This window comes from Tenrec ecaudatus, chromosome 6 (genome assembly GCF_050624435.1).
Source record: "Tenrec ecaudatus isolate mTenEca1 chromosome 6, mTenEca1.hap1, whole genome shotgun sequence".
Classification (NCBI taxonomy): Eukaryota; Metazoa; Chordata; class Mammalia; order Afrosoricida; family Tenrecidae; genus Tenrec; species Tenrec ecaudatus.
In genome coordinates, this window is record NC_134535.1 from 19,284,083 (window position 1) to 19,299,366 (window position 15,284).

Here is a 15,284-nt window from a genome sequence, read left to right on the forward strand (position 1 = left end):
AGTGGCCTACGTCCATCTCGGCTGTGAGCGACTCCGGGCTTCTCTGGAACCATATTAGGACATCCTATTTTGAGAAAACGACTCCCCACACCAAGGACGGACTTTCTTCCGACTTTTGGACCAGGAAGAATGAGCCCTTTATCCCGACCCTGGCCAAATGGGCTGCTACTGGAGCAAGGGGGTGAAAGGTGGCCTGGTCAGCGGCACAAACGGTTTGCCTCTGCAAGGAGGCTGCTCTCACCACCCCCGAAGTACAGTCACAGGGCTCAGCCTAGTCAGCCTCCCCCCGAGACTCTTCTGGAACAGGAAGTGGCCTCCCCATTCCCCTCTCTCCACACCCCCAAAAATACTGTCAGAGAATCTACTGAGCTTTTCGGATCAGGCTGCAGCGAAGCCATCCACGTAAAGCCCCACATGCAGTCCTGAGAACGTGCTGGGTGTGTTTGGGACGAGCCCTGCTGAAGGGCCATTCGGCTCCTCTGTCTCTTTTCACAGGTGAGGGAGCAAGAGAGGGGAGATGACCTCCTGGGGGTCTCTCCTGAACCTGGCACCTGAGAAGGGTCTACAGCACAGGCCTCCTGGCTCAAGGCCGTGGCTAGTTACCCAGCGCCCATCTGTGTGCTGAACCCACTCATCCATCCCGTTTGTGGGCGAGCTTTGACCCAGTGCCCATTGAGGGCCAAGCCCTGAGCTAGGTGCCGAGAGGATCATGGCTGGAGACGGGGGCTGCCTCCAGGGAGCTGCCACTGCAGTGTCACATAGGATGGTGATGATACACCGAGGGCCAGGCCCTGTCCTCGCCTGCGTGAACTCACTGGACCCTCAGAGAGACCCTGTGAGGCAGATGCCACGACTGCCTCCCGTCTGTCAGACGGGGAAAGTCCAGACACAGAACCAATCAGAGGCAGAGCTGGGACTTGAACCTGGGGCTGCAGTTGGAGGTGTCACACCACACTGGTAGGCTGGCCAGCCTACATTCCCTTGGGCCCAAGATGCTACCCCAAGTGGCGCCCCTACGGAGCTCTGTAGCCTGCACTTGCACTAAATCCTGAACTTGAGGACACTACCAGCTCCAGGCTAACATGGGCCTTGACAATGAAACCAAACCAAACAGCAACTTCACTAAGACTGAGTCAAGTAATCACCTTCTCCCTGCCGACCCTGCTTTGTAAATGGAGACAATGGCATGGACCCTCAAGTGCAGAGAGCATGTGTGTTTGCGGTGTGTGTGTGTGTGTGTGTGTGTGTGTGTGTCAAAGGACATAGGGCAAGGAGGCTCCTGCCTCTCAGTCCAAGTCTGCATTCAGAGGCGTGAGCTCCTCCATGGGTTTTCTTTTGAGTCCGTGGAGCCCAGCCCCTGCATGAGGACGTTCCAGGGAGCAGCATGGCTTCCAGAGCAGACGCTGCTGGTCTGTCTTTGGATCCCAGGGACTTCCTGGAGGTTTTGAAGATCATGGTTTCTTTTCATGGAAGTGGCTTCACGTCAGAAAATGGGGTGAAGAAAAAAGGGCCATAGTGCCCACAGGTGTGGCTTTGGCATTCAATCTCAGTTCCATCTCATGAGAAGACTGGCCCCTACTTGAGAGATTCCAAAACCAAACAACAAACTCACTGCCATTGAGTCATTTCCAACAGAGTAGAACTGCCCCTGTGTTTGCAAGACTGTAACTCTTTACAAGAGTAGACAGCTTCATCGTTTCCTGCCGAGTGGCTGGTGGTTTCAAACTGCTGACCTTGCAATCTAAAGCGTAACTCATTGTGCCACCAGCACTTTCCAAGAGCTTGGGCATGGGGTCTGGCTCATTCTTTGGTGTACTCTTGGAGGCTGGAGCAGTGTTTGCCACATAGCAGTACCCAATAGTCATGAGGGATGGATGAGCAAATGAATAGATTGGTGGTTGGATGGAAGGATGGATGGATGATGGATGGATGGATACTGGGTAGATGGGTGGATGGATGATGGATGGATGGGTATCTGGGAAGATTAATGGGTGGATATATGAGTGGATGGGTGGATAGATGTATGGATGGGTGAGTGGATGGATGGATGGATGGATAGATGAATCGATAGAAGGTTGAATGGGTGGGTAGATGTATGGGTGGGTCAGTGGATGGATAGATGGATGGATGGATTACTGGGTAGATGGATGGATAGATGAGTGAATAGATATGTAGATGGATGGATGGGTGAGTGGATGGATGGATGGATGGATGGATGGATGGATGGATGGATGGATGGATGGATTACTGGGTAGATGGATGGATAGATGGGTGAATAGATATGTAGATGGATGGATGGGTGAATGGATGGATGGATGGATGGATGGATGGATGGATGGATGGATGGATGGATAGATGGGTGAATGGATATGTAGATGGTTGAGTGGAACTGCTTAGCCTGTGCTAGTTGGGACCCAGTTCATGGCAGCAATTCTAAGCCAGTCAGCGGAGGAGCATAAACCCTGTTCCCAAGAGAAGCCTCACGCAAGCAGCTGGCATCTCTGTGTGACGCAGTTGGAGGCCTCCTAATGAATGCCCCAGGCGATGATTTAGTGCAGTCTACTTTGTGGCCTGTCTGGGGAGTACAGCAGGGCTCCCCTTGGTATTGCAGATGGAAAGCAAAACAGACGCCTGTTTGCCCCCAGGGCCTGTATGTTGTGGGTACATTCTCCTTGGCGTCCTCCCTCCAAGCCACTGAGAGCTGATGCAATGGCGGCCTCCCCCTGCCTCCGGTCCACCATCTCTCTCCTCCGCACCTGCAAGAGCTTTGTAGCAGAGCTCCCTACTGCCCCCTTCTGGGTTCCCCCTTTCAGGCTCATTCGGTGGTGGCCATCAGAGCCATTCCCCTGCATGTGCACGTGCACATGCACCTGCACCCATGAGCTTGGCATGTGTGTGCCTGGCACGCCACGTGGTTATTTACATGGATCCTCTCCCCAATGGTTCTCTCTGTCAACACTCATTAAGGGCCTACCGGTGGCAGACGACAGAGGCGGTGCTTTCAGAGCCTGGACAGGGGCTGAGCTGCCTGCGTTCACTTCTCGGGCAGGTTGTGTAAGGTCCCTGAGCCCCACTTCCTCTTCCGCAAAGGTTAGTGTAGCATGTGCAAAGTGCCCAGCACAGGGCCTGGCACGTGGCAAACGCCCAGGCAGTTAGCTCTTCTTCGTGACCGACACGAGGCCCTATAACCTGGGCGAGCGAGGCCTAGTCTTTGCCTTCAAGAATCTTTGCCACCTCCTGGAGGAGCCGAGCCTGGCAGTGGGCCGTGAGAAGGGCCACGAGGAGAGGAAAGCCTGGGGGGCTGTGTGAGGATTGAGGGCTGGCACCTGGCAGGGTCCACCGGGAAAGAAAGGGCCAGGGTCAGGAAATGCCACCAAGAAGGTGAAGCTTTTGCTCTGTGTGGCCCGGAGAGGAAGTTGGCGGGGAGAAGTCCCGCTAGAGGGAACAGCATCTGCCAAGGTGAGCACACCAGAGTTGGGCAGTTGACAGGGTGGGAGCCAAGAGTGGGGCAGTAGGGAGTCAGAGAAGCAGGCCAAGGTGATGGGGGCGGTTCTTGAAAGACAGGCTCAGGAACCAAACTCAGCTCTGCAAGTGATGGGGAGCCTATCGCATGGGAGAGTGGCATGGCCACAAGCCACCCCACTCCCTAGCCACCAAAGACCCTCCAGCTGCAGTGTGGCTGGCCGAGCCAAAGCAGAGCCAGTTTAGAGGCCCAGAGACACCACCCGCAAGACCTGCAACCTCCTTGAGGTGAGCAATGACTAAGAGGCCCGGGCTGAGGCCAGCGCAGCAGAGGCTCTGAGGCACTTCGGGTGTGAATGGCATCGGTGACCCTTTGCATCTGGGAGCAGACGCACAGAAAAGGGCCCAAGTCCTGCAGAACCGCCAACAGTGGTGTGACCGATACAACCGCAATCTCCACCTACGCCAGGCCGCAGAGTGGCGGGGTGGCCGGTCAGTTAGCCAGGAGCCAGAGGAGAGCTTCGGGTCCAGAGTGCCCTGACCAGATTAAGTGTGAGGGGTGGACAGACAAGGGGGAGACTCGGAGGGATGAGAGACCCGTGAGAACAATGCGAGGCCGTGGTCCTGGCAGGACTTGAGGAGGGGTCTGTACCAGGAGGGTAGGTGGTGGGAAAGGAGACAGGTCTTCTCTGAGGGCAACTGCCCACTCCACTCCACTCCACCCCACCCCACCCCACTCCCATCCCCACCCCCACCAGCTGGACTGAGGAGGTGAAAGGGAGGAGGCAACAGAGGACTGTTGAGGGCTCAGGGTGCACTCAACAGGGCGCCCCCATTGGAAGACACACCAGCTGCCCACCCAGCCCATGCCAGGCGCTTCCTCGGGCCGTGAAATGGACTGGACTTGGCCACCAGCACACGGAGGAGCACCCCACAACTCACCTGGGCAGAGCTCCTGTGGTAAGGGGAGTAGTGGAGTGGGCCGGAGATGGCTGTGTCGTGAGGCAGGGCTGGGTACTGGCTCTGCATGGGATGGGGATGCTGGTTGCCATAGCTCCCGTAATTATAGCTTCCCGCGTATCTGCAACGCATGGCGCATGTGGCACCGTGAGTGAGAGCCGGCCCGCAGACCAGCTTGCACCTCGCGCAACCAACCCCATCGTCTCTTCTTTTTGGATTCAGCACCTCCCCATTGGCGCCCCCCCACCCCTGGGCCCCCCACTTCTGGTCTTTTTGTTTTCCAGTCCTCTCTACTTCCTTTAGACCCTTGCTGTCTCCGGGTGTGGTTTTTTGGGGGGCATGGGGGTGTCATCAAACCCCTCAGCACTCCCTGAACTCGTGCTCCCCCCAAGGGAGTGAGCGCCAGCCCTGAGCAAAACACACTTAATGATGGAGACCCCGAGTCCCGAGGTGTTATAAAGGCCCGGGTTGTATCCTGGAGTCAGGTCAGAGAGAGAGAGAGAAACAAAAAGAAGTTACTGAGGGGTTAATGCTCCCTTGTTACCCAGCAATCTGCACCTCTGCCGTGGGCAGGGATGGCTGTTCTGGGGACCACATGTGTCCCATGGCTAAATGCCTGGCTGCCCAGTGAAAGGTGGGCCATGCAAAGTCACCCAGCAGCTCTGCAGGGGCTAGTGGGGGTGCCGTGGGGAGGGAAGACCCGGCCACCTGGACCCAAGAAAACCCACTGAAACAATCCTACTCTGCCACGTGGGTTCTATCAGCCACTACCACCCCACCCAGGCACCCCCCGGCAACACTAGGGTTGTATTGTTATCAGCGTTCCCGTGAAGAACAACTTTGTAGGTAAACTTGCCGGCGTGAGACCCCATGCCAATTCTATGGGTGTCTCTTCCCGCAGAACCAACTGAGTTCACTTCCCAAAATCCATTCTGAGTGTTCCATGGGGTATGCTCTAGAAGTGCCCCTCCCCTCCCGCCCCTGCCAAGTCAACAAGCTCCCCTATGGAGTGCTGAGGGGAGCCGGGTCTGGGAGAGGGATTGTCACTGCAGCTCACAGCCAGCATCTCTGACGTGTCTCCCTGCGGGGCTGTGGCCTTTGGGGAGGTGGTCCCTAAGGAGTGCCTTGGAGGCCTGTTCTGCCCTCGGGGCACAGAGAGGCCCTTGAAAACAGCAAAAGCACACAGGGGACATTGTAGGTTTAGTGTCTTCTCGGATGAAGACACTACACAAGAGCAGAAAGTTGCTGTGAGTCAGCAAACACCTGTGAAGGGACTGGAGGTTCAGTCCTCTATATAAGAGAGATGCCCAAACCCACCTATGGCCAGCAAGCTGCCTCCCACCCAAGGCACCCTGATACAGGGTCTCCGAGGCTATAAATCTTATGGGAAGCAGATAGCTTCCTCTCACTCTCTCTCTCTCTCTGTCTGGTCAACCACTGATGACGTGTCTATTCAGAACAAGTACCACGAGCACCCACAGGGATAGCACAGCCCCTGGGCTTGGGCCCCTCTGTCCCAAGCAGAGCCACAAAGGCTCAGACACACCTGTCAGCTTTACAGGCCAGGGGCTGGACAAAGACCTCTAGGGGGATGTGCTGGGCGGAACTGTAGGCACAGGCTTTACAGAGGTATCAGTCTGGCCAGACACGGTTCTGTGTTGGCCACGCGGTGGTCCTTCCCCAAAAGAGGACAGCTCTTCCAGTCCTTGGAGGAAGACTGCCGGAAGCCCATTAGATCGAAAAGCCACCTACCCGTGCTCCTCTCTGTGGGGATACACTGGGATCCGGTGTGTGACGGAGGTCGCAGGCACGTGTGTACTCCTCATGCAGGGCAGCTGCTGGGGGTTTTCTGCTGGGGACCCCGCAGCCGTCGTCACCGTGTAGGTGAGGGACCACGTGTAGGACTGCATGGTGCCTGCAGAGACACATGGAGCTGCATCAGTCACCAGCACAATTCTTAGATCCCTTAGGGTCCTCCCTTTCCCTTGAGAGCGTCCCCACAGCCAGGCTAAGGGCCAAACATCTTCACAAGACCCATGCCTTCGGCCCGATTCACCTTATCAGAGCCATCGTCCCCTACACCCGTCCTCTTAGCTAGTCGGAGGCAGTCCTAGTCTCCGCCTTTCACTTTTTCAGGTGTGCCAAGGTTATTAACACCACAGAGCCTTTGCACATGCTGCTTCGACTGCCCGGAACCCTTCTCTGCCCCTAACTCCCAGTTGTTCTTTATATGTTCAACCAGAAAAGCTGACCCTGAACACCAGACTAGGTCCCGTCCCTCGCTGTGGGACCGATGGCTTCCACGGCTCCGGTTGCAATCAGTAATCCTACACCAGTTAGTGAACAGGAGGATTTGGTTAGTGCTTATCCCTTCACCAGCCTAGAAACCCCAAACCAAACTCACTCCCATCCTGTAAATGCCGACCTAATAGGAATAGGGTAGCACAGCCCCTGTGGGTTTCCGAGATTGTAAATCTTTATGGGAGTAGAAAGCCTCTTCTTTTCCCCACAGAGTGGCAGCTGGTGGTTTTGAACTGCCGACCTAGTGGTTAGCAGCCCAATGTAGAACCACTATGCCACTGCCAGACTATAAGCTTCCTGAAAGTAGGGACTTGGTCTATCTGGCCCTCCATTGCAGCCCCAGGACTTAGCACGGAGCTCGGGAGCCAAAAATCCTCGCAAATATTTGCACAAGGAATAATGGGGGAAGGAGAGAGTGGAAGAAACAGAGGTGGAGGAAGAAAAAACATTTTTTAAACTTTCTTTTAAAAAGTCGAGGCGCAGTCAAATAACTTCTTCACACTCAATAGGAGTTAGGGATCCAACACATTGCCTGCAGCAAAGTTAAGTAGATTATTGAGCACTGCTTGCCCAGGACTTTTTGAAGATGATTAGAGAGTGTCCTAGCTGGGGACCTGTCCCATGCACTTAGTAAGCCTCCACATTCACTGTTACCTTGAAAAGTGCCGAGGGTGGGAAAAACAGTCCCAACCAAACCCAAAGCCCTTAAGATGCTTAGGATCTGGGGCGGTCACCACGGCACACAAAAATAAACCAGTCGTTTCAGAGGTCCCCAAACAGCGCCGTCACAAACTCATCAGACAAACTGACTTCTGATCCATTAAAAAACGTGCTGCGATCCTGGACATCTGTCCACCCACACTCACGCTATTTCAAAAGGTAGAAGGAGTGGGCCTCCTCCTCCCCCACGGCCGTCGGGTCGAGGGGAGTCTATAGGACGCGGTAGCACCACCCCAGGAGTTTCGGAAACTGTCACGGGTGAAGAGAGCAGCAAGCAGAAGCCTTTCTCCCCAGCAGCAGCTAGTGGCTGGCTTCAAACCGCTAACCTTTTGGATCACAGCCCAACACATAACCGCTCCACCACCAACGCTCCTTTTCAAGCACATTAAAAAAAATGGAAACCTTGGTGGAGGGGGAGCCACGTTGAAGGTGAAGCAAATGGGGGAACTTTGGCCCACCAATTCTCCCTTCTGCTGCAGCCCATGACTATCTGAGTTCCACTTGGAAGATGCAGGCAAAGGCAATTCAGCCCCGTCCCATCCCAAGGACTTCCCATGAGGAACACAGTGGCAGTGGCTACACCACATTCAGGTCCAGGAGGAAGAAGCAAAATGTAGGGAGCAGGGCAAAGACATGACCCCTGATACCTTTAGGAGTGTCCTTACAGCTATGTGGGAATGGAATTATATATTTTAAATCCTACTTTATGATTAAGGGAACCTTGTGAATCCAAAAGTGGAATCAGGAACGAGTGGTGACAACATGCATCCATAGAACTTCAGTCTTCCTTTGCCATTGGGCCCCAACCTTGGCTCTGTGAGCCCTGCTTATGCATTGGGCTGCTAACTGCAAGGTTGGCAGTTCGAAACCACCAGTCAGCTCCAAGGGGTGGACGAGGCTTTCTGTGAATGGGCTTGGAGCCCAAGCTAACAAGAAAACCTGGCCTATTAGGAGCCATGGACAATGTATGATCCTCCACAAGCCTTGGGATTATGTATGATCCGTCAGGATTGTCTTTCCAGTGGCTTCACAAAGTGAAAATGGAACTGTGTGTCTAACAACACCTTTACAATGGAGCCCATGTCTTGAATCTCAGGGCTGGTCCTAACAATGTCCACACTTAGTGTTCCAGAGTACAGCATCCCAGAGAAACCACATAGTGTGTTGGGCTCAGCCCTGGCTTTCCCATAAGCTTTCCTGTCTTATTACATAAGGTGTCTTTGCTCTAAGTCTTGGCTCTGCCTGTTAACTGCCTAGAAGATTGTGGACAAGCCTCTGGGATGTTCGGAACCTTCCTTACCTCCTCTTGTCAACTAGGGACCCTCGTGAATGATCTTGCAGGACGGACGCGAGATGACACAGGAGTGTGTCAGTCTCTGGCTGTATGATGTAGGTTCTGAAGTACATGGTCAGCCCCTCTGCCCTAGGAAAGGGCCCTGTGGTTAAGCGCTGGGCCCCTGAGCCAAAGATCAGTGGTTTCAACAGCACCGCCACCACCTACCCCACCTCCATCGCTCCTTGGGGAGAAGACGATAAAGTCTTCGTCCATAAATCTCTACAGCCTCGGATACGCTATGGACGAGGCAGGTCTGGACAGACAGTGGTGAGTCGGAATCCACGTCACTTGGGATGGTTTGGGTTTTGATCTTCATGACAAATTCCAGGCTTCTTAGGTCAGACTTTCCCAAAGGAGACATTCCTGCATTGCCTTTTTTCAGAGTCCGTGGAAGAAAGACAAGTTTCCTGGCTGGTTGCAATCGTCAGCTAGCTGATTATAAGCAAACGGCTGCCCATGTTCTTCTAGCACCAAGATTTCGCGTGTCTTTGGTCACCAGTGTGGTTGAAAGTACCCCCTGTGGCTTCACACATCTTCCCAGAACTAACACCTCCCCACCCCGTTTAGAGAGGAGGACACCGAGGGTTAAGTTAAAACACACCAATAAGAGTAAGGAATTTGAGAGATTTAAGAAGGAGGGTTGAACAAAGAAAAGGAAGGGCTGTATTCTCCCACATGCGCACACGCACACAGTTAGGGGTGGACTCAGCAGCTGCCTGCTAGGCCTGTCCTCACACGGCCACATCTCAGTTTGGGGAATCACGAGCTTCAGACCCAATGGTGTCACATTCAATTCAGCAGCGACGTCACACCGTCTTTCTTGATCCAAAGCAGCCTGTCGCAGGGCGGTAGGAACTGGAGGTGAGGGGGTGGGGGACTTTGACAGTTTCTCTTCATTTGGTCCATCTGCCATTTTCTCTCAGGAATGTGTACTGCCTCGATATGCAGAGGGGCACGGTGAAAACGTATTACACACACACACACACACACACACACACTTTTTACTGTTGGCAATACAACTGGAGGGGCGGTGGGCAGTTTGGGAGAACATTGGACAGGGCCTGCAGCAAGCAAGTACCATATAGACTCGTGTATAAGTTGAGCTTTAAGCACATTTTAGGTGCCTCGGCTGGTATTCGGGTCAGCTTATACTCAAGTCTTTACGGTAATTCACCCTTCAAGCCCCTCGGGAAAACCTAGTAAGGTCAGTGGGTATTTAAAGGGGGGCAGCTGAGAGCTAGAGGATATATATGTTTGTGTGTGTGTGTGTGTGTGTATTCGAGTATAAATCGACCCAAGTATCAGCCGAGGCACCTAATTTTACCACAAAAACTGCATTAAAAATGTGCTGAAAAAAACTCGGCTTATACACGAGTATATATGGTAGATATATACCCCATGGTAGGTGTTCAATGGCCGCTTCTTCCCTGCACTGTGTGCTCCAAGGAGTCAATGCTGCTAGAAATGGTCGTTCTCCAACAAGACGCTCCTGTGGCTTGGGAAACGAAACCTTGCCATGGCCATGGGCCCGCACTCTAACCGGCCCACTCCCAGCAGGCATAGGCAGATGAGTCCCCACTGGCTCGGGGGAGAAACACGTTTTGCATGGGAAGCCAAAGAGAACACCCTTAGCATTCCCTTTCCTACCATGGGGACCTCCAAAGAGAACAACTTTCTTCTTCTTCTTCTTCTCCTCCTCCTCCTTCTTCTTTCTTTTTCTCTTAATTTTTAAGACGGCTCCAGTGCTTTTTTTTTTTTTTATGGATCAAACAAAAACACAAAAGCCAAGCTAGTTGCCATCGAGTCGAAGCTGCCTCAGAGCATCACGATAAAGGACCGGGCAGGACAGAGCTGCCCTGCAATGTTTCCAAGGCCGGCAGTCTTTTAGAGAGCCGATTGGTCCCGTCTGTCTCCGGAGGAGTAGCTGGTGGGCTTGAACTGCCAACCTGTTGGTTAGCAGCCAATGCTTGAGCACTTCACGCCAAGGAGCCTTCAACTGTAGCGATAGCAAACCTCCCTGTTCCTGAATCTCTCTCGCTCGGTCTCCCCAGCCCCACTCTTCTGGGGCTAGTGGTGAAGGCCCTGTGAGGATCCCATGAAGAGCAGTTGCTGGTCGGCTTAGAGCAGGGGTCCTCACACTTTTTAAACAGGGGGCCAGTTCACTGTCCCTCAGACCCGTTGGAGGGCTGGACTATAATTTAAAAAAAAAAACTATGAACAAATTCCTATGCCACTGTACATATCTTATTTCCAAGTAAAAAAACAAACTGGGAAAACCCCCCCTGGCGGGCTGGATAAATGTCCTTGGGGGGCCGCCTTAGAGTATTTAAACTGCCAGAGAGCAACATCTGACCTCCCAACCACATGTCGGTCTTCCGCCAGGTTTTCATTGGCCGGGGTTTTAAACACGGGGCAGAGAGGGGGCTTGGAGACACGCCTTTCTTCCTTTGGGCTCCTCACAGGCAATCAGCAATGACTGGTGGCATGAATGAGTGAAGGGATGAATCATCAGCAACATAAACCTGACCCCAAGCTAATTTCCTTTTATTACTTATTGATCCAATAAATAAATCAACAAAGCGCCAACTTATTGAACCTTTCCAACAGCCTTTCTCAGGCAGGCAGTACTGCCTGCCGAGGCCCAAGTAGTTAAGTAGGAGCCCGGGTGGGGTCGTGGTTACATGTTAGGCTGCAGTTCGCGCGGTCAGTAGTTTGAAACCACTGGCCGCTCCTGCTCCTCGGGAGAGACGCAGGGCTTCCTACTCCCATAAAGTGTTACAGTCATTGGAAATGCACAGGGGCAAGTTCTACCGTGTCCTATGGCGTCACTGTGAGTCAGCATGGCCTCGATGGCAGTGAGAGCGAGAGCGAGAAATAGAGAGAGAGAGAGAGGTTCATGATGCAGCCCCTGCCTACCTCCAGAACATCCTCTCAGACCACTCCTGCCCCCATTTCTTCTACTGGTCAGGTCTGACTATGCCCGGTTCCTTTCTGCGTAGGGGCCCGTCTGTGTCCATGCCCTTGTCCTCCTCCGCATTCTTCTTGTGATGCCTCAGGTCTCAGGCGGGCTGTACCGCCGTGGACAGTAGGTCCCCGATACTGTCATTCGTGACACTAAATTAGGACTCTGAAACCACCCATTTCTCCAGTGACTCACTTTGCTGGATGGGCTCCCTCACCCTGTAGAGCAACGGTTCTCAACCTGTGGGTCGCAACTCCTTTGGGGTTTGAATGACCCTTTCACAGGGGTCACCCAATTCACAACAGTAGCAAAATGACAGTGATGAAGTAGCAACGAAAATAATGTTATGGTTGTGGGGTCACCACCACATGAGGAACTGTAGGAAAGGGTCGCGGCAGTAGGAAGGTTGAGAACCACTGCAGTAGAAGGTTAACCACCTCGGGAGCAGTAACTGTGTGTGTGTGTTGGCGGGGGGGGGGACTTCAGGAGGGGTGGGGTGCTGTTTTTCACTGTGGTACACACCAAGGGCATGGCACAGATTAGACAGGGCGAACATATTTGTGGAGTGAGTAAAAAGTGAGGCAGATCCAAGGTTCCAACCCCAAGCCACGACCTTGATGGTGTGAAGTCACAGAGGGGATATGAAGCAATCTATTTTCATTCCCAGTGTGTATTTCCTAAGTCCCCTTCTTTGAAGAAAAAGAAGCAAGAGGAATGGAAGGAGGTGGGGAAGGGGTGTTGGTCAGCGGGGCAGCTCCGAGGACCCGTGGGTAAGTCACCGCGGTGGGCTCTGTCACGGGGCTACAGTGGCCACGGCACCCTGCTTGGTTTCGCTGCCCTTGGATTAACAAACTGCTCGCTGGTTACTTCGACCGATCTTTGCAGCATCCTCCACGCACGTCGAGAACGCCACAGCTGGGCAGGCCAGATGCCCTCCCGTTAGGGCCATTTGTGAGGCCCTGCCTTTATTTCTTTAGGCACCCCAGCCTCTCCATGATTTAATTTGCTGGGTTTTGTGTTTCAGGGAACCCGGGGTGGGGAGTTGAAAACATGAGCTTAATAGTTAACTTTTATTGTCATTGCCGAGGGAGGGAATGCTGAAAGTGACATCATAAACGAGGTCTTGGAACCCTTCGGAGGCCTGGCCACGGCAGAGTGGGAGCTTGGCATGTCACCTTAACTGACACGAAAGAATTACAGCTCAATGTCATGTTAAAAGGAAAGGGACTGACCAGTTGGGCACCCAACCTGTCGTGTTCCCCGTTTTCCTTAAAGAATGTTAGAGGGCTCTCAGCGTTGCTGGGCCGTGAGCAAGGCGGCCAGGTCCCAGAGCTCCGGGGGAAAGAGAGAAATAACAGGGGCTCAATTTGACCTTGTAGGGAAACCTGCTAAGGCGGAATCCTCCAGTCAGTCAGTGATCGTGATGTTGCCATAGAAGGAAATAAAACCAGTCAAAATTGGCCATTGAACAGGTTCAATGCTAGGTACTAGCGCTCCCTGTCCTTTAAAAAAAATTTTTTTAAGATACAGTTAACACATACGGTCTTAAGAAGACACATGTAGAAACACACATAGGTATGAACCCAGCTATGGCGAAGCCAAGTGGTCATTTTCCTCGTGAGCAGAGGTTGTCTTAAACCAAAGACTTCCCCCCCAAACAAAAATTCCACTGCCATTGAGCCTATTCCGACCCACAGTGACCCTAAATTGAGTGTTTGAAGCTGTGAAGGTTGTGTTTGTTTTTCTTAGCCTGTAAATCTTTATGGCTACAGATAACCTCCTTTTTGTTTGGCCAAGCGGCTGGTGGGTTTGAACTGCTGAACTTGTGGTTAGCAGCCCAATGCCTACCTGACACCACCACCAGGGCTCCTTCATGACTCATCTACACCACCTTACGGGAAAGGATGCCACAGTGGTATGTACGACAGATTACTTTCTGCTCCTGTGTTCCCCAAGGAGACAAAACTGCTGCAAGATGGGCAAGTGGTTTTCCCTGAGGCACTGATTGGTTCCAGAGCCGCTGTGTCCCTTAGGCTTGAACTTGATGTTCAGTAAGTCTAACTTGATCGTATGTACCCCATCGGCTCAACGACAGCCAGAGTCTACTAGAACCCTAACGAGGTAACAAGGTGATGGGAAAGTCCATGTCAGGTTTTAGTAAAACCTTTAGGCCAAATTTTTGCTTTGAATTTTCCTCCATACCTTCATTAGGATTTGCTCGCTGGTTTTGATTTTCTTTCTTTCTTTTTTTTTTTGGGGGTCCCTTAGAGGATTGCTTTTGTGGTTTTTATTGTAAATCATGCCGGGCTTTTATTTGGAGGGGAGGGGAGCTGTCACCCGTGCAGTGGTTTTAAATTTGCTGAAAATGTAACTGGGCGTGCAAACCACCCGCTGAGTTAAGCGCTGTGGGAGAAGAAGCCTGGACGATGTGTTTCAGGAGGGCTGACCCTCCTGGTTCTCCCAGAGGGAAATGTTGCTTAGCTCTTTGAGCCGCGGCCAGCCTCCCAGAACAGATCTCTTCATTTCGGGGAGCAACCATAGAGATCATTGATGGGGCAAGATGGCCCTGGAAGATTAGGAAAAGGTGCTTGGCTGCCACCAAGATGATGCTCCAGCCCGGGGCTTAAGATCCAGTCTGCCTGGGTGGTACTTGAGAAAAACATGACATGTAGATTTCTATAGGCTGGCAGTTTGATTGTCCCCTGGGGAGAGTTGAGAACAAAGCTGGAATGTGCCCCCGTCTTCAAGGGTTACAGTCATCCCAAGGGAACCTGTTTCCGATTTGTATTTCTAAGAAGCGACTTTCCTGACCCCCGAGCACGGGCATGAACATTGCGCAGACACCTCCCCGCACATTTACGAGAGCCCCGTGCCCTTGACTCTCACACCTGCCTTCCCCTCAGGCTCACGGACTGACCGACCGCTACCAGTAAAGCCAGTTAAGATGTCTTGCCTCACACGCTGAGGAAGGATGCCAAGACACCCCAGAAACCTGTCCCTCACCCTGCTCCTCGTCCCATCGCAGTAGACCCTCGGAGGGGCTGTCTCCCTGCGTGACAGGTGACCACGCTGCAAGAAAGGTGTTACTCAGATGGCTTGGGCGGCATTGAGGCTGCAGGTTTGTTTATTGGCTCCGCGGCCCGCATGGTTTCCAAAGCAAGATGTCATCACAAATTGGGTTGTGACGCCCGAATGCCAGTGGCGGTGTCTGGCCACCAGTCCAACGGTTCCTACCTGTTGTTGTTGCATCCAGAATTCCAACCGTGGCAGGACCCCAGAGCCGAGGAAGAGCTGTGAGCAGTGCTTAAATGCTCTCTGTTTCACTCTATCTCGGAGACACCCCATTCCCCTCCATCCATGGGGAGCCCGTAGCCTTAGCCTGGCCCTCGCTTGCGGCTCACGCCGTGTTCTTTCTTCAGTTACAGTCACGCGCATCCTTCCTTGTCTCACAGGTGGATGTCTCCTGGCAGCTAGCACAGGTCTGGGCACCTATAAAGTCCCCAAGCCGCGTGGCTGAGAAACTGTGGAGGTGTCCGATTCTGG

General features: G+C 53.0%; 1 protein-coding gene across 1 annotated transcript in view; it reads right to left on the reverse strand.

Annotated features, from left to right (window-relative positions):
- RFX4 (regulatory factor X4) overlaps positions 1-15,284 on the reverse strand; it is a 78,923-nt gene that overhangs the window by 4,790 nt on the left and 58,849 nt on the right. The window contains exons 12-13 of the mRNA XM_075552702.1: positions 6,175-6,337; positions 4,405-4,543 (exon numbers count right to left, since the gene is read on the reverse strand). Of these exons, the coding sequence (XP_075408817.1) occupies positions 4,405-4,543; positions 6,175-6,337 (302 nt within the window). The remainder of the gene's footprint in view (positions 1-4,404; positions 4,544-6,174; positions 6,338-15,284) is intronic.